The sequence below is a fragment of the Sinocyclocheilus rhinocerous genome, unplaced genomic scaffold (assembly GCF_001515625.1).
Source record: "Sinocyclocheilus rhinocerous isolate Xijiao unplaced genomic scaffold, SAMN03320098_v1.1 scaffold779, whole genome shotgun sequence".
NCBI classification, from domain to species: domain Eukaryota; kingdom Metazoa; phylum Chordata; class Actinopteri; order Cypriniformes; family Cyprinidae; genus Sinocyclocheilus; species Sinocyclocheilus rhinocerous.
Window position 1 is genome coordinate 273,864 of NW_015652150.1, and position 19,362 is coordinate 293,225.

At 35.8% G+C, this 19,362-nt stretch overlaps 2 protein-coding genes across 7 annotated transcripts in view; one reads left to right on the forward strand and one right to left on the reverse strand.

The window, feature by feature from the left end:
• Positions 1–2,193, reverse strand: part of LOC107713825 (glycerol-3-phosphate dehydrogenase 1-like protein) — a 10,752-nt gene extending 8,559 nt beyond the window's left edge. For all 3 annotated transcript variants that reach the window (XM_016519453.1, XM_016519452.1, XM_016519451.1), the window contains exons 1-3: positions 2,001–2,193; positions 1,088–1,265; positions 713–853 (exon numbers count right to left, since the gene is read on the reverse strand). In XM_016519453.1, the coding sequence (XP_016374939.1) occupies positions 713–853; positions 1,088–1,265; positions 2,001–2,044 (363 nt within the window). In that variant the 5' untranslated portion in view covers positions 2,045–2,193. The remainder of the gene's footprint in view (positions 1–712; positions 854–1,087; positions 1,266–2,000) is intronic.
• Positions 2,194–3,077: 884 nt separating this feature from the next.
• Positions 3,078–19,362, forward strand: part of osbpl10b (oxysterol binding protein-like 10b) — a 42,543-nt gene continuing 26,258 nt past the window's right edge. Inside the window, exons 1-5 of one of the 4 annotated variants that reach the window (XM_016519446.1) lie at positions 3,078–3,176; positions 3,330–3,510; positions 7,284–7,459; positions 11,057–11,136; positions 15,245–15,484. In XM_016519446.1, the coding sequence (XP_016374932.1) occupies positions 3,116–3,176; positions 3,330–3,510; positions 7,284–7,459; positions 11,057–11,136; positions 15,245–15,484 (738 nt within the window). In that variant the 5' untranslated portion in view covers positions 3,078–3,115. Of the gene's footprint in view, positions 3,511–7,283; positions 7,460–11,056; positions 11,137–15,244; positions 15,485–19,362 lie in introns of all 4 variants that reach the window. The other 3 variants (XM_016519447.1, XM_016519448.1, XM_016519449.1) reach the window with 3 other exon arrangements.

Genomic DNA, 19,362 nt, shown 5'->3' on the forward strand with positions numbered 1-19,362 from the left:
TTTTTTCTGCCATTCACTATCAACTCAAAATAGGAATAAATTATTGTCTGTTTGTACTGTCTCTCATTAGTCCATTATGAAAATGCATTTTATTTCACAAAGAGCAAACATTATGAGAAGAATCATCATGCTCATTTCTGGAGCATAAGGCCCTTCAGTTTTTTTAAGTTGATTTCGAGTGCAACTTTCAAAAAATAAAATAAATAAATAAACTGTATCTCTGTAGTAAACTTTCATATAATATACTATATTACACTACTTATTAAAAGTATTAAGTAAAAAGTAAATTAATGATAATGATAATATTACTGAAGGGGGAAAAGTGTCTATAAAACATTTTAAACAAACACGTTTTCCCCTTTCATAATATAACATTTAAAAAATAAAATTTATTTGATAAAGCAATATAAATATTTTTTTGACAAATTACCCGTCTAAATTTGGTCAAGCTGCACCTTGCACAAATCATATGCTCTTAAGTCAAACATCACCATTCACCCATTCTTTTGTGTGGTTTAAGTGCATGACAGCCCTAATTGACACCCATTATCTAGTTTAAAATTAGGTTACCATATAGGCTCTAAAGGTGCTGTCAAACCCCGCATCAGGTTATAGTCAAACAACGACATATTCTTAAATCTTCAATAAAGCTTTGTAAAGCCCATCAAAAAGCACTACAATTTCAATTATACACAATGCACAACATTCTTACTTTGATTAATGTAATTCCACGAGCCTTCTCCGAAACACATCCCACCATCTCATCGCACAGTTTCCGGATGAACTGGTGAGGGACCACAAAAACCAGGAGGTCGGCACCCTTTGCGGCATCCCGAAGCTGTGGCACTGCAACCTACAGGAAAAAGTTAAAACCCCATAAATCTGACGCTTATTTCAACACCAGAACAAGTTTGAATAAGACTTTTTTATTCGGAATGATGTGCAAAAGATGATTTGGTTTCAAATGATGGTCAACAGATAGCAAGCATGCAAATCAGATAGACTAATATCAATTTTAAGTGCAATATTTAACCAATCCATTTTTTTGTTAATATATGTATATATATATCCCAACACACCGTCTTACCACATTCTTTGGGAGTTTGTAGCCTGGGAGGTACTTGACATTCTCGTGTTCTGTGTTGATGATCTCAGAGAGCTTTTTGTCGTTGACCATTTCTTCATAAACCCACATCTTGACTGTGGTGGCAAAGTGCTGGAGTTTCTGTGCATTGGTTCCAATAATTCTTGCAATTGCAGAGCCCCTTGGTACAGAAAAACACAACAGTACCTTTAATCAAAATGCCAGTCTGTTGTTAAAAAGCAGTTCACTCAGACATTCCAAGCAGGGTTTACAACTCCGAGAAGCTGCTTTGCCTTGCCACCTGCAGTCAAATGAGGGTTATACAGCATGCAGATCTTCAGATCAATGCAGTTAAAGGGGTCATATGATGCTTTTTTAAAGATCATTATTTTGTGTATTTGGTGTAACAGAATATGTTGACATGCTTTAATGTTCAAAAAACACATTATTTTTCAAATACTGTACATTATTGTAAGTCCTCTATGCCCCGCCTCCCTCAAACGCTTCGTTTTCTACAAAGCCCCCTCCTTGCCGTTTTAGGGGGGCGTGGCAGAGTCTTAACTTTGATAAAGAATATCTCTTTGGTTTTGAGACTTTAGTCTTTGCAACTTCAGGGATCTTATCTATGCACAATCAGCTTGTAACACTCCAAAGAGAAAGGAAAACTTGAAATCGCATCATATAACCCCTTTAAATTATTAATCACTTGCTTTTGCCCAGAATAATAATGCTTAAAATATGGATCTGAATATCAGCTCGCTGTAACTGCTGTTTCGTACAGGGAATTAAACTTGTGCTCCAGTCTAAGTAAGCACTTTCTGAGCTATAACAGTTGGTCCACGCCATATGTTCTGTATATTAATCTCATTACCAATCACATATTGATCATACATAATCATTACACGTTCATACTCACCAGTTTCCTGAACCAACAATACATACTTTCAGCGGAGCAGCCATAACCACTTTTGCTTTCCACTAGTGGATGTGTTTTCAAGTAAACAATATAGGTAATAATACTATAAAGTCAGGCAGTTACTCGGTGGGAGGGACCGTGTTGGTCCACTTTTGACTGCGTCATCAACGATGGCTGGGGATTCTGGGAGTTGTAGTTTCCCCCCATTTCTACAGGTTACTTTTCGCTGTCTAAAATAGTCGCTGTAAAAAAACGTGACACAGACTGGCGAATTATTTAATTCAGTTCATGTGTATACCGCAATTCTTTAGGTCTGGAACTAATTATTCACTCTGCTTATATCGTAGAATAAAGCTTATAACTGAATACATTGTGAACAATATTCCTACGTGTTAGCTCATTACATTAATATCTATTATATTAATGAATTCTCATAGTTTTAAAGAAATACTGTATTGAGGACAAAATGTACATAATGGTGTGCATAATGGTCCCCCCCCCCCCCTTCAGTTTTTGCCACTGCCACAAAAATGCCTTTTATGTGCAGACTTTATTTACCTTTACGTAAGACCCACAGTTTTAATCATAAACTATTATAAAAAAAAAAGAATTGTTCAATGTTTAAAAAGACGACAATATAAAAAAACACGTTATTAAAAATATATTTTTAATGTGTGGAAATTATTTGTTTCCCCTCAAAAAATTACGACTGTCACAGTAGTGTAATTTCCTTCTCAAAGGACACACATAATAACATAATACAGAACATATCATATGAAGACTAAAATAATAATAAAAAAGAATAAAGAGGTAATCATAAGTTAATATCTGTAAATTGCCCCATTTATTCATTTTTGTATTTTTTAATTTTGTTTATTTATTTTTATTATTTTATTTTATTTATTTAATGTTATTATTTCAATGTATTTTAAAATAATATATTTCTGTTTTTTTATTATTATTATTATTAATACTGTTTTTCCGTACGTATGATAATGAGGGGGCGTGGTTTTACATTCAGCCATCATATTCACATTCACGAGCGCCTTTCTGATGTAGCCTATAAGCTGCAGCATTCCTGTCGGTGGAGCGCGGGAGGGGAGTATTAAAGTCCAATGGATAACACGGAGAAACCCATTAAAGAGTCCAAGGCAAGCCAGCAAGATAAAAATGAAAGTAATCTCCAGTCACCTCCTCTCCATACGATGATCATTTTCAGCAGTATCTTTGCTTTGCTTTTGAAACTGTGCTTTGGATTTTGAACCGTCACATTGTATTAACCAGAGTTTTGAATAATCATGGAAAAAACATTGAACGTGTCGCATTCAGGGAGCAGTAAAGGAAAGTGGTCCTTGGATCTGGGGAATCCCGCACACAGACAGGCAAGAAGCGGCTCGTATAGTCCGGGAACAGGGGCTGTCTCGGACACTCACCCGTCTCAGACCCAAAAACGACACTTGGAAGGGGTTTTGAACAAATACACCAATTTACTACAAGGCTGGCAGAACAGGTAAGAGTTTTTGGCGCTTGCTCACACTTCACAACTTTTACACCCACACAGGCTGCCTAATGTTTTTCATCGTAGACTTATAGTCCAATATATGATGAAGATTTTTCATGCTGGGCATTTCTGATAATTTCGTTCCATCATATCCATGACATCCAGTATCTGGATCAAAGAATGAAGACACGTCATCTTCCAGCAATGCACAGAACGCTGTTTTTTTATTTTTGTGCATTATGACGCTATACATGAATGAAATCATGTTTCATTGTTTACATTTGTTTGGTTTCTCCTCCGTTGATGCTGAACATCTGTACAGCTTCATCCACCTACCTAAAGATCGTGTTTGATTAAGTTTTTGTCAGAGATAGCAATATAAAAGAATAAAATTAACATATTTCGATTCATTATGACGTCATGCATAAAAATAATAATTGTTTCATATATAAATAATATCAATAAAAATAAAACAAACAAATATATACACACACACACACACACATACATACACACATTGTCATTGTTAAAAAAGAAAACAAATGTTATGTTTGTCTTCATGATAATTGTAAAGGTTTTTGACGTGGACATCACTGTCCATGTCATATTTTAGTAATGTTGCATTTTGTAAAATTTGATGAAATCTACTGCAATGCACATCACACCTCTTAGTTTGTGTACCTGTTATCTAAGTTCTGGTGTTATGTAATATTCTCGTATGATTTGATTCATCCTACAGGCTCACTGCAGATTTGTATTGTATAGTATAATTACATTAGTATGCTGATTATTTCTCTACATACATAATAACACAAAATCTAGTCTGAGATAATTAAGATGATCTCCTGCATCCTAAAAAAACAGACATTAGTGTTCTGAAAGGTCATTATTTAATGATCTGTTTTAAAGGACCTTCCCATAATGAAAGGGTCTATTATAGTCAGGAATCTAAATGTGAAATGAGCTCTTTACCAGCTGAGCTATGCAGAAACACTCCAAAGCAAGAGCCTCTCATTGAAAACGGGAGTTTTTTTATTTCATGGTTGTGTGTGCTGCAGGGTTGAGTGCAGTACAGCCCACAGTTAAGGCTCTTTCATCTGGGAGAGACTATGACTCATCCGTGATGGGAAATCCCTCACATCAGCAATGGCTCAGAAATAGCCCTCATGTTAACCTCAGCACTAGTCACTGTTTAGTGCTTAATGATTTGTGGGTGTGTGTTTGAGAGAGAGGTTTTCACAATTCACACCACTCAATACTTTGACCTGATGAGAATTGGGCCTTGGAGAGGATAACTAACTGAATAGTACTGCTAATGTCCATCACAAATTTCATTAATTCGCACCTGAACAGACACGCATGTGAACATGTTAGCACAGTTAGAGTCTGATCATGTCGCATAATATTCCAGCGTATTCTTGAAGTACCATGCATTTTTGAATAATATGTAAATAAAATAGAAACAATTTTTTACAGTTTTACACTGTGCCATGGTACCAGAATATATGAAATCTGACCACAAGTAAGATATTATGTCCCCTCAAACTTAAAAAAAATAAAAAAATAAATTTAAAAACAAATTATTTTTGTATTGTATTTTTTAAAGGGTGAGGGGGATGTACCACAATGTCTTTTTTGTGGTGAATCACTGGAGGATGAGGTTATGTAAACAAATGTCACCAAAGGTCCACAGTGATCTTCTGTCCTCTGCCATCAAAAGCAATGCATTGGTTGCCGCTTTGATCTTCATACTTTTAGCTGCTTTTTAAAATAATGATGTGTCTTTGTCTAGCTTTCAGAGACCCCATCAGAGAGATCAAGAGAAATTGGCAGCACATCCATTTTTTTACTAAGAGAGGGTGGCTGTTGTGTTACAGCACCCAAACCGCTTGATTACAATCCATTCCCTGCAGAGTTACGATCCCGTATAAAGCAACTCTCTGGTTGGCTCTGACAGGGGGAAACTAGACGTGGCATGTAATGCATCACGAATAATGAGGAAGGAAAGGAGAGAGAGTAATAATGGCCACCATAAAACTCTCATATGATTTTTGTTTTAGGCCAGTTGTACTAGCCGTATGTAGTTGTGTTTTCTAAGGCAAGCATCACTTTTACTATTGTTAATACTTTTTAAGGTAGTAAATGTTGGCACATACTGTAACTCGCACGTTTCTGTTACTGACATAAATAATATAGGGTGACCATACGTGCCATTTTCCCAGGACGCGTCCTGGCCAGGATTTGTTTTGGCTTTGTTTTCCTGTTTTCATGCTTGCTGAAGGTAATGATCGAAAAGTAGTTTGACCAATAACATGCAAGCGTTGTACATAATGGACCAATCATGGCGTGTGAGAAGGTGGGATCTACGGTCAAAGCGATGCAATTACGCGTACATATTAGGTGTGTTCGACTTAAAAGCAGTGCGGCTCAGACCGATCAGTGTTTGACATCAAAGTACCTCGAGACCGTTTCGAAAGCATAACGGTCTGTATGGTACTTTGATGTCATACACCGATCAGTCTGCACACGCAAACAAAGCCAAAACCTAGACATTTTAGGCAATATAGAAATCCTGGCCAGGACACATCCTGGGAAAATGGCACGTGGTACGTTGATGTCATACACCGATCGGTCTGCACACGCAAACAAAGCCAAAACCTATATATTTTAGGCAATATAGAAATCCTAGCCAGGACGCGTCCTGGGAAAATGGCACGTATGGTCACCCTAAAATAATACCTTAAATCAGGCAGTGTTCTGCTACTTTTCTAAGTGATAAGATTTAGTATCTCACCTGGCATATAATAAAACGTCTGGAAAGAATCTACAGAATTCATAGCTACACTCTGGCAACCAACAAGAACATGGTAGGAACCCCATATCAACACAGTAAAACCACCCAGAAAGCTTTAGCAACTGCATAACAACACCCTGGCAACCAACAAGGACACCCTAGGAACCCCATAGCAATGCAATAAAACCGCTCAGAAGTGAGAACACTATAGAAAACAGGTAGCAATGCTCTGGGAACCAACAAACACCTTAGCAACCACATAGCAATGCAATTAAATCACTCAGAGCACTATAGAAACTTCGTAGCATTCCCTAGAAACCAACAAGAACACTGTAGCAACCACATAGCTATGCAGTTAGCTGAAATGTTTAGTCGACATTATCAACAAAAAATTGTCTACAAATATTTTTGTTGTCGAATAGTCGTTTGATCTCATATGACCTAATGTAAGGGCCTGCAATAACGTGGTTTGACCAGTGTGGCGCTTTAGCACAAGACTGTAATTCAGCCCTCCCTCGAATAATCCAACAGAAGTGAAAATATTTCGGACGGTGTTGAATATGTAGAACTCAGTATTTTTACTAATTGCAAAAGCTGAATAATTGATCAAAACCTACTGATTAATCAATGAAATAATCTAAGATTAGTTGATTAATCATTCTAATAATCGTTCGATGAATCGATTTATCAAAATAATCTTTTGTTGCAGCCCTAAATCCAGTAAAGCCATTAAAAACATTTTAAGAACCACATAGCAACACACTAGCAACCAACAAGAACACAATAGCAACCACATAGCAATGCAGTAATAAAACCACTCTGAATACTTTAGCAACTGCATAGCAGCGCCCTGGCAACCAACAAGTACACCTAGCAACCGCATAGCAATTCAGAGCAACCACTCAGAACACGTCAGGCATCACACGCTGTCAAAATCTAGGTTTGTTGTAATGTAACCACCTTCTCCTCTCTGTTTTTCATCATGCAGGTACTTTGTGTTGGACCCTGAGCTCGGCCAGCTTCAGTATTTCATCAACGAGCTCAGTAAGAACCAGAAGCCACGAGGGTCCCTGCCCCTCATCAGCTCCTCGGTGTCCCCAAGCGACGAGTTTCCCTATATGTTCACAGTCTATGCTGCAAATGGAGATTTCTTCAAACTGCGGGGTGAGCGGCCTCCCCTCGTCGGGGTTTTAATTCTTTGCTTTTGCTTTTGACATGGCCATTTGTGTCCGATTTGATCCCTTCGATCTCCGTTCTCCTTTAACTTGGGTTTCTTTACTCTGTCTTGCACAACGTCTCTTAAGAAAGTATCTCTTTGATATGTGTTGTCCCCTCAGGCATCCCCCTTCATCTGTGATTTAGTTGTCCATGTTCACCCTTTCTTTCCAGCCAGCTACTTCCTCGTCAGATTAGATCTCTATACTTTCCCCTTTCTCTGTTTTTCTTGTGTTGTTTCAAGTATGCCAAGAATCTTTTCGTGGTTGGCATTCACTGTATGCCACAATCTTTTATGATGGTTTTACATCAAAATTCTCTTATGGTCCGAGGTGACTCTGAGAACTCATTTAGACTGTGTCAGGAGTTTACAAGCAAAATGCCACCAGCCAAATCGGCCATTTGTAACAAAGGCAATTTCGGAGAGGTTGTGAGAGGATGAATTTCACTGGGAAAAAGCTGTCACCTACAGTGTTATTCCCAGTAGTTTGACAGCCTCGCCGCAGGAGGAGTCTCATCCGCTCCCAGTGTTCAAGCGTTCTGAAATTATAATCTTCAGGTGCTATTTTTCTCATTTCACACCTTCTCAGTCTTTACCCCAGGTTGCAGACAAGCCACAAATGAAGTGTTTTGGTCTTGTGTCGATGAAAAAGCTTGCATTTGTTCTACCTGGGTAACCATACCATACCATACCTAATAACGTTAAAACTAGATTTTCATAGAACAAAAAGCAAACCCTGTTTGCTGATATGCAAGATCTTCTTTAGGCAAGACAGTGCACGAAAAAACTGATTTGGGGCTATTTTGCTTCAGACTAGTGGAAAGAAAACATACACAATACACATTAAAGTGTTTATTTTATTATTACTTTCTCTGTGTGTGTCTGTAGATTTCAATTAAAATATATATCTTTATAGGCAATTTTCTCAAAATGAGTTTTTTTCTCATGCACAAAACCAGAAATCTCCACTTCAGTAGCACTTACATACACCAAACTTTCTAGTTTTATTGCTTTCTATATTGTGAAGGTTTTTACAGAGTGGTTTGTTCATATCATTTCCCTGAAACATGTTTTTTTTTTCTGGCTGTTGACAGTATTTTACTGTATTTGAGTAAAAAAATATTTGATTTATGGAGTAATCCCCTCTATAAAAACATTATAAAAACTCTAATATGGCAAGAAAAATAAAACTGGCTTTATTCAGAGTTCAGATTTTGTTCTGGAAATTTAATTAGATAACACCTATTTTCCATACTTAAACATTTCAGAAAACAAATATCTTATTGTACTGTGATTAATCAACTGGGGATTTATGGTGATATATATTAGTTATATATTAAATTTTTTAAATATTATTTACTCAACCTCATGTCTTTCAAAACACATATGCTGTTATTTTTTCCATGTAACACAAAAGGAGAATTCTAAAGAATATTAACTAATTCTGGATAACAGGTTATGGTGACCATGAGCTGTCAAGCTCCAATCTAGCAGCAATTATCAGGGTTCAAGCGCTTTAAGACATTTAAGCACGTATAAAAAAAGACATTGCATATTAATTAGCAAGCCTGTAACCACCTAAATCAATGATTAAAAAAGTATTTTGGCAAATCCAGGTAATTTGCCATAGAAATATGGACGGTTATAGCGCCACCTATGGTCGGATTTGAGGAGTTCGCTAAAGTAGTTTTTTAAAATAATGTCAAATATAAAGAACAATTTGATTGACAGCAGTGGTCCTACAGGCAAAGTTGTTCAGAATGAGGAGATCGATCGTACAATGGGAAGATCTAGTGTATGCGTGAATATATGAACATTTTCTGCAATTTGAGGTCATTTACCATAGAAATATAGTGTTTTTGAAGCCTTTTTAACTGTTATAGTGCCACCTATGGTCCAATCTCCATGAAACTTTGCATGCTTGTTTAGAATCACCTGTCGCATATGCTCACCTAGTTTCGTGAAGTTTTGAGTTTTGATTAGGATTTATAGACTTTTGGGTATGTTTGGACACACCCCTGTTCTAAACGACACCATTATAGCTACCCAAAGGGTAAAGTAAAATTTTTTTTGATAATTATTGACCTGGAGAGAATTGTACTGCAGTGTTTTTTTTTTTTTTTTAAATTGAGCGAAAAACCAAGGACTAGTTCGCAAAAGTTTTTTACATATTCTCAATTATTTAACAAACGATTTGATTGACAGCAATGGTTCAAGAGGCAAAGTTGTTCAGAATGATGAGGTCTATCAGGTGATATGAATATTGTGTGTATGTGTGAAAAACTGCGCAATATACAATTGTTTAAGCCCTTGAAAAATGCGATATCGCTCCCCAGTGGATGATTTCTTTCAAATTTCTCACAGACCTCTAGGGCCATGAGTCAAGCAGGCACACTGAGATTTGTTCCGATTGACCTCTGTTAACCTTGTCTAATAGGTGCTCAAAATTCATTGGCCAATGGCGGCCATGTTGACATTGCCTATCAATTTTCATGTTGATCGGACAATTGGTTGTGTAGTTATAGCTATTTTTATTTTTTTCCCCCTCTTGTAGGGCCACCAAGTGGCCAAGCTCCGTGATTTTTTTTTCAGATTGAGTTCCTACATGTGTTCTGAGTTTGGCGTTAGCCATTTTAGTAAAAGCGGCCCTGCCCCTTACGAACATTTTGGCCTCCCTTTGTGACGGTGAGTCCAAAGTTTAACTTTTTTGATAATTATTTATATTCACTCTCCAGAGAATCTTTCTGCACTGATTTGGTTCTGATCTGGCGAAAAACCTAGGACTAGTTCGCAAAAGTAGGTTTTTCAAAAAATCCAAAATACCCAAAGATTTTGCCAGGGATTCCAACGACGTAAGGCACTTGAGTCTGTGACCAACGGTTTAGGAGTTATGAGCAATTTTGTACTTTTGATCGCTGTAATGTCCCCGTCAGTCCGATTGGGGAGAGCTTTGGTGACGTTGTAGACAGTGTGAGTACTACCATCCCTCCAAGTTTCAAGTCTCTACGACTTATTGTTGGTCTGCCCAATCATTTTTACGTGGAGATTGTTGATCCTTGGCCATTCTAACAATTACAATAAGGTTTCAGCACTACGCGCTTGAACCCCTAACTATTGGCTTTTTGTTGAGGTAACAGGGTTTTATGATAACTTCTGAGTTTGCCTACAAAACTACGTAATATCTGCAGCATTCTATGGACTTGTGCGCCAAAATTAATGTCATTATTTACCAAAAATCATAAAATATGGAACTTATCATGACAGTTGGTTTCAAATGCTGTGGATTTAGATTTTATTGACACCTAACCTGTGATATACGGATAATGTTAACATTTCCATAAAAGTTCAAGTAAAATGCATTTCTCATAATATGAACCCTTTCATATGCATGACTATTTCTAACGATTTGCATAACCAAACACATTCATTATTTTTAATGAACAGTCAAATTCAGTAAATGTATGTGTTGTGTTTATTGAACTAAATTAGCTATAGAGATAGCATGAATGAATATGGCCATTGATAGTATGTGTGTCTTCTTTTAGCTTGTGATGCGCGTGAGCAGCAGATGTGGATGACCCAGCTTCAGCTGTGTGCCCGTCGCCACTCAGACGGCAGTGCCAAGGTAACCCAGTTACATTTAACACGGCACACTGTGCTCTCATTTCTGTCTTTTACAACTTTTTCTCTCCCTCTTGTTTTGAAAGCAGAATGTTTGTCTTGAGGCTGTCCTTCTTTTGATTTTGTTCACCCTGTCATTAATAATGTACTAACTGTCCTTTCTGTAAGTGCATCTTCTCTTGTCATCCTTCCTGTCTTTGTCTCTATCTCTCACATTCCTTGTACTGACTGACTCGCTCTCCATTTCCTCTGACCTCTCCAGGCACTACTTCGATGGCAAACTGCCACTGTAGTTATGTGTTTTGGGATGCAGTTTACTCTCTCTGTCTCTTTTCATAAGAGAATAAAGTTCATCACACTGGATATAAGGCTTGTTGTAACGGGTGGAATTTCAAATGAGGTCATTAGCAAGTTTTTACCTGTAAATTTGGTTGGTTTATTTGGTAGAGATGGGATGTGATTTAACTCTTTTTAGCCTGGTGGATGACAGAACAGGTGAAAAAATGCTATATATAAATATACATGTAAGCAGCCAGTGTGCTAAAAGCCACTCAGAACACCTTAGAAACCATTTAGAACAACTACTAGTATTGTGGCATTGTGGCATTGTGGTTATATTAATATTATTTAATGTTGTTATAGTATTTATATTTTATATTGGCTTTTATTTTGATATTTTCAGTTATTATTATAATTTATGTCTACGTTTTAGTCATTATGTAATGTGGCTTTGCCATATTTTATCATCTTTTTTTATTTAGATTTAATTTATTTTTATTATATTATAATATTATATTATTTTTTATTTTATTAATTTTAGTACGATAGTACCTATTTCAGTTATGCATTTTAATCTAATATTTATATATCATTCTATTTCAGCTTTATTTCAATTAACATAACAATTTTTAATAGTTTTAGTTACCAATAACAATACTGTATTGGTGGTGACTACCGTGACGGTTCTTCAGAAAATGTAATAAAGTATTTTGACATTATAAACATGAACGTATGTACAGAACTGTTTATGTTATCTACAGTTTTAGATATGGTTATTATAATTCATTGAGCAATAAAACATGTAGATATATGGAGGCATATGATCTATACATGTGACAGCTCACCTGACATGATCATTTACTGTATGATCATTTACTTTTTTCAAAATTATTGTTTAATACTGATGGGAGAAACAGGCTTATATTTATTGTATCACTTCTTCACATATCATGTGACAAAACACTGCGTGTCACACTCTGTTTCCCACTATTGTCTGATTTTGAACACACAGTGATTTGTATGTTTAACCTTTACAGAGTTAAACTGTAAGCGTTCACCTCCATTAAGACATGTCATTAAATCATGCCTCAAGATACATAATGTTAGTTTTGCCGACTGAAAGAGATTCAAATTGGATGTTTAAATGCAGTAATATGCATTAGACAGACTTTTAGGCAGATGGTTATGTGTCCAATTATTTATTGTAATTTTCAGCGCTTTTGAGTGGCAGAATAATAACTTCAGTCAGATCTGAAAATGAGTGTTTACAAATGGGAGAGACTGGCGTTATCCACTAATTTAGAGCGCGGATTAAATGGAATGGAATTTAGCCTTGAGGCTAAAACATTGTTTGACTTCTATTAGCATTCATTTTCAATATATGACCAACAAATTGCAGTCTAATAACACAAGCCAGTGTTAGCTGCTAATGTATTCTGAAAAAGGAAAAAAACAAAAACATTGCAGTCTCTTTGATTAATCACATTATAAGCAAAGTAATTTGAAACTACACAAATCTGGGCCTGGTCTTCATCATCGACCTAATGCTAAATATATTACATTACCAGTGTGTTATATTTATTCATTTAATGACTGAATCCATAATGCATGCAACAAATGCTTCGTGGATTCTCTACACTCAGTGTGCTTATTTTTGTATATATTTTATTATTCACTGCACTTTATTACCTGCTGCTCTGTTAGCAGAGAATTATTATGTTTCTACTAAGAGAAATTACATTTACTTTTGAAAGAAATTAAAACTTTTTTTTTTTTTTAACAAGGATGCATTAAACTGAACAAAAGACACAATAAAAGACATTTACATTGTTACAAAAGATTTATTTTTCAAATAAATGCTGTTGTTTTTGCTATTTTCTTTTTTTTTGTTCATGAAAGAATCCTGAAAAAAATGTATTGTGTTTCAACAAAAATACTGAAACGTAAATGTATCAGTTGTTTCAACACAACTGTTCACCATTAATAATAAGAAATATTTCTTGAACACCAAATCATTATATTAGAATGATTTCTGAACGGTCATGTGACACTGAAGACTGAAGTAATGGCTTCTAAACATTATGTATTAAAATAAAAAAGCAGTTAAATTGTAATAATATTTCACAATATTACTATTTTTACTGTATTTATCAAATTCCACCTTGGTGAGCATTATATATTATATATTATAGCATTGTATATTATATGTATTATTTTTATGGTTTTACACTTCTCTCTAAATTTCAGAATTTTAATTCCCTACTATAAGGGGGTCTAAGGGTCTGTATAGTGACTATGACTTATGTAACCTAGTCAGGGCTGAAATCTCAGATGACTGAACAATGGACTGCCATTAGACTGCAAGAATACAATTGCATGAGGTTGGGGGAGTTCCATAGGACCTGAATAAAATACTCATTGCCGCATGTACAGAAAACCTCATAGTATGGTCTCATTTTGGGTCGTATCAAAGAGTGCGATCTTCCTTCAAGCCTAAGAGTCCATGTTGCAACACCCAGAGGAGCTCTTCTCTTGCGTTTCTGGAGAATGCACAGGTGCTATGACCTTTTTAAAAAAAAAATAAAAAAAATCTAAACACATCTTCCTCTGTTTGTTGGGTATGGATCATGTTTGATATAGAGCATGACTTTGGGAATTTAGCTGTTCCGAGACTGATTTCTAGTGTTTTTTTGGCAACAGAACTTTTTAAGGGTGTTCACTGAGGCCAAATTTTCATAGACTTACACTATCGTTCAAAAATACAGTAAAACATTAAAACTGGGAAATATTTCTACAATTTAAGATAATTGTTTTCTATTTTAACAAATTTTAAACGGTAATTTGTTTCTGTGATAACAGCTGAATTTTCATTATCTTCAGTATCACATGATCCTTCAGAAATCATAATTTGCTGATTTATTATTTTAATAATGTTTAAAACAGTTGAGCTGCTTACTATTTTTTGTGGAAACCATGATACTTTGATGGATTCTTTGATGAATAGAAACTTTAAAAGAACAGTATTTATTTGAAATAGAAATCTTTTTTAATGTTTATAATAATGTTTTTTCTTTCACTTTCACATTTAATATATGTCAATTTCTTAAAAAAAAAATCTGTGTACATTAAAGAATGGACCTAAACCTGATGCTTAGGGATGAGAATATCATAGAAAGCTTTTTTGCTCTTCAGCCAGTAACCAGTCATCTATGACACCCTAGAAACGATGTAGCAGTGTGGTAAAAAAAATAAAGAAGTAAATAAAAACACCCCAAAGTCCACATAAATTGTGGAAGAAATTTTAGCACAGTCTTAAAAAAAACAAAAAACTATAAATGTAGTTAGACTTGCAATTTAGTGACATTTGTGAAAGCATGCATTAGACACTTGCTTTAGTGCATTTTTTTTCATCAGCAGTGGACTAAATGCTCTTTTGTATCTCAGAAAAAAGATGTCTCTGATTAACTGTGATGGAATGAGATTGCAGTTCTCAGGTTGTGCCGAAGAGCTTTTAGAGATGAAAACATTTCAAACAAGTGACAATCCTTAATCTCTCTGCAGTGGAGAACAGTACTCCACAGGAAACTCACTCCTCCTCCCTCTGCTGTCTCATATTGCACTATCTCCCACCATGCACTGCCCTTGCTTCTCTCTCACCCTCCCTGTCTGTATGTGGCTGCTGTCTTGGTGGTGTCAGGCCGATGATGCTCTTTTGCGTGATGGCAGACCGTGCTGGTAGCACAGGGCCGGTGTCTGTGCCCATCGGGAAGCGAGGCCTGGGAGCCTGCTCTCCCTCTCACTCCTGCTGCTGCCATTGCTGCTATCTCTTTCAGGGCTGCACCTCCTCCTCCTCTTCCTCCTGCAACACATTCTCTTCCTTATCTGCTGGTCGGACCCGCAGCTTCTCCCTGCACCCGCACCCTGTCCCACAGTGCTCCTCCATCTCCACCCAAATTCAGACCCCCCAGCACGGGACTCCTGCCTCTGTCATCACCATCACCCACCACAAGTCCCCCACCGCCAGCCAACGGGCCTGCAGTCAGCATCCTGCAGGACTGCACCAGGTCAAAGAGGTACGGACAGCATCAGACAGAGCCAGCTAGCCACTGTTGTTAAACACACTGATGTTTTGAAGTGTCTGTCAGGGGTTTTTAACTTGATTTTTTTGGGTCAGTCTATTAGTTCAGATTTTTGGGCTTTTAATTATATTTTTAGCAACATATATAGATATATATTATATATAAATACACACACACACTATATACACACAAAATATTTAAAATGTAGTTATATTTAGTATTTAAAAATACTTAATAGCATGTTTATGTATAACTTTATATAAAATTCTATATGTAACTTTCCTTAATATTATATTTATATATAACTTTATATATAATTTTATATTACTTGTTTTATATATTTAAATTTTATATACTTGTTTTTAATATTATATGCATTTTCCTGTAAGCTACATATTTAGCAACATATTTCTATACAATGAGAATATATATACAGTGGGTACGGAAAGTATTCAGACCCCCTTAAATTTTTCACTCTTTGTTTTATGGTAAAATTAAAATATATATATATTAAATTAACAAATATACAGTATGTAGTTACAAAAATAACGTTTGTTAGTTATGATGTAAAACATTACTTATTTGTTTGTAATTTTCATTTTTACTGATGCTTCCAGGTCTGTCAGAAATCGGTTTTGCTATTTCTATAAAACTTAATCTATGTAACTTTACCTTGGTCAAATATGTACAGTAAATCAATCCAGTTTCTGCAATAACATTCCATTTGGTGTAAGAAAATTTAAGATTCAAGTTTGCACGATGTTGTAGTCTATCCACTGTAGCAGATGAAATCATCAAAGGATTATATATTAAATATTGTCTGTCTGTTCTGCCAAATAGTTTTGGATTGTCACGTGTTAGTAGTTATGACACAAAGCACACAGTTTTTTGCTTTAAGCGTTATGCAATCAGCGGCACTGCCAGTGTTGAGCTGACTCCCTTATGGAACGTCTCGACCTCAGCTGGCCTGTGATTGCTGCGTCAGCATCAGAAAGTGCTGTTCAGCAGGAAGCTTGTGTCATCATCACATTGTTTTGACATTGTTGCAGTTATACCTCACAATGGAGTGAGACTGTTAGAAATTGTCAGTTTTGACTTAAAACTATACAAATTGCACTCATTCGCATTCATGTATCAGTACTGAATGAAATGATTGCCAAGACTAGCATCACTATTACTATTGCTCATACTTAGGATTTAGATGAATCCTTAACCATATTGAAGGAATAGTTCACCCAAAATGGAAATTTGCTGAAAATGTACACACGCAGACCATTTAAGATGCTAATGAGTTTGTTACTTCACAACAGATTTGAGCTCAAACACCTGATAAAAGCTGATAAAACGGTAATCAACACAAGTTTCATCATTCGGATTATCAAGTGGATTATTGTGATGTTTTATGAGCTATTTGGACTCTCATTCTGATGGTGAGCAAGTGATGCAATGCTAAATTTCTCCAAATCTGTTCTGATGAAGAAACATACTCATCTAGACCTTGGATGGAGTAAATTTTCAGCTAATTTTCATTTTTGGGTGAACTATTCTATTAAACATTCACACATAACTCACCTAGTACTGCTTCTCAAATTGCTGTTCTATGCGACCAGACTGAAGGTTTTTGTAGAGGATGATCAAACAGTCAAATAAGGCTTAAACTAAAGAAGGTCCCACTTATATCTTGTTTAATAAATATCTAAGAAACATGTTTTTTTCTTTTGTTTTAAACTGTCTGTTTGTATGACCCTGGTGTGACATTTTCCTGACAACCAGCTGCTTTTTCTGGCTATAAGGCCATATTTTTGCCCTCGAATTAGATAACACTGTCACTTTCGCCGACAGTCCAAAGGAAACATGCAGCAAGTCATTGGAAACCAGCTGAGATTCATAAATTGTGCTTTCAAAATGTGTGTGCATCTAAGCGGTGAGGTGGAAATTATTATTAGCAATCTCTCTGAATATCTTGCCAGTGTGTTAGGCAGAATATTTGACTGGGTGTAAAGCTGGCAAGCGTGTTTAAAGGGATAGTTCTTCTAAAATTTAAAACTCTGTCATTATTTACTCACCCTCATTTCATTTTAAACCCGTATGAATTCTTTAGGGGTGAGTAAATACTGTCAGCGTTTTCATTTGTGGGTAATTGTCCCTCTGAAGTGAATAGCTTAATGACATTTTCTTTATATGTAGCATTTTGTGGTGGATTAATTCCTCCTCTCATTCATCTAACGTCTTCAGTCAAGCCTCACTAAATCGTCTTTCCTGGCCGTGGAGCCAGTCCACTCCCATACACCTATTTAAACTCATCCAGGCCCATTTACATAGTCTCTGATGTTAAAAGTTTTCTTTTCAGTGCCACTAGTGTCACTAAACTAAAAAATGCTCAATGGAAAAAAAAAAGAAAAAAAAAATTATATATCCTGAACACTAGCCTGTTTGCCATTGCTTGACCACATCGATAGTCCTACCCCCATTCCACACCATTGGGTGAACCAATGTGGCTTTGTCAGGACACTCAAACAAACATTGCAATGTTGTGATAGTGCCACGCAGAGTTGATACTCTTTGTGGAAATCCACCTACGAATAGCTTATAGTTACTTACACTTCCGGGTTGTTGAGGTCGGTAAGGTTTTACCAAGGCTGCATTTATTTATTCAAAAAAATATTTCTTATTAATTTCAATGTTGAAAACAGTTTTGCTGCTTAATATTTTTCAGTATTCTTTGAAAAATGGAAAGTTTAAAACTATTTGAAATGGAAAACTTTTGTAATAATGCAAAAGTCTTTACTGTCACTTTTGATTAATTTTCATCCTTGTTGAATAAAAGTATTAATTTATTTCAAAAATAAAAATAGAAAAGGCTAATAAAAAAGGCTCCTTGAATTGAAGTGTCTGCCGTTATAGTTGCATGCAACGGTTGGCATTTTAATTATTCTGCTGCGTTTATTTTTATCCATGGCTTGATGTGGAATTAGTCACACTGTTTCCTCTCAACAAGTGTGAGTGGAAATTGCATTCTCACAGAAATCATTAGTGAGTATTAGAGATGATCATCTTCATAGGGATGTGTTGATGTGTCTATTTGAAGGTGGACAGGACTTGGTCTAGTATAATTCTGAAGGTATTCTGAAAATATTTGACTGCAGAATGCTATGATTGACCATTCAGAATCAAATATTCCATAGGTTTGTGAAGTAATGCATAACAGGATTTGAATCTAACTAAGGGTGTATTCACACCTGTCTTGTTTGGTTCGATTGAATCTAACTCAAGTTCGCTTCCCCCTTTGATGTGGATCTTTTGGGCAGGTGTGTATACAGCAATCGCACTCGGGTGCGGACCAAACAACCACACCGAGACCCAGCTGAAGAGGTGGTCTCGGTCCGCTTCCAAACGAACTCTGGTACAGTTGAATGGATGAACCAATGAATGGATGACCTTACCTGGTGTGAATACACCCTAAAAGAAAACCATATGCAGCCTTGAGGTGGCTTTTTTGACCCTCTATTTAGCGAGGATGTACACTACCATTCAAAAGTTTGGTGTCAGTAACATTTTTTTGTTTGTTTTAAAGAAATTAATACTTTTATTCAGCATGGATGCATAAATTGATCAAAGGTTACAGTAAAGACATTTATAATATTATAAATTATTTCTGTTTAAAATAAATGTTGTTCTGCATTCTATTTATCAAAAATACTAAAAAAGGGTTCCTGTTTCCGCAACAATATTAAGCAGCACAACGTTTTCAACATTTGTAATAAAAAGAAATGTTACTTGAGCACCAAATCAGCATATTAGAATGTTGAATATATTGAAATTTTAATATATATATATATATATATATATATATATATATATATATAAATAAT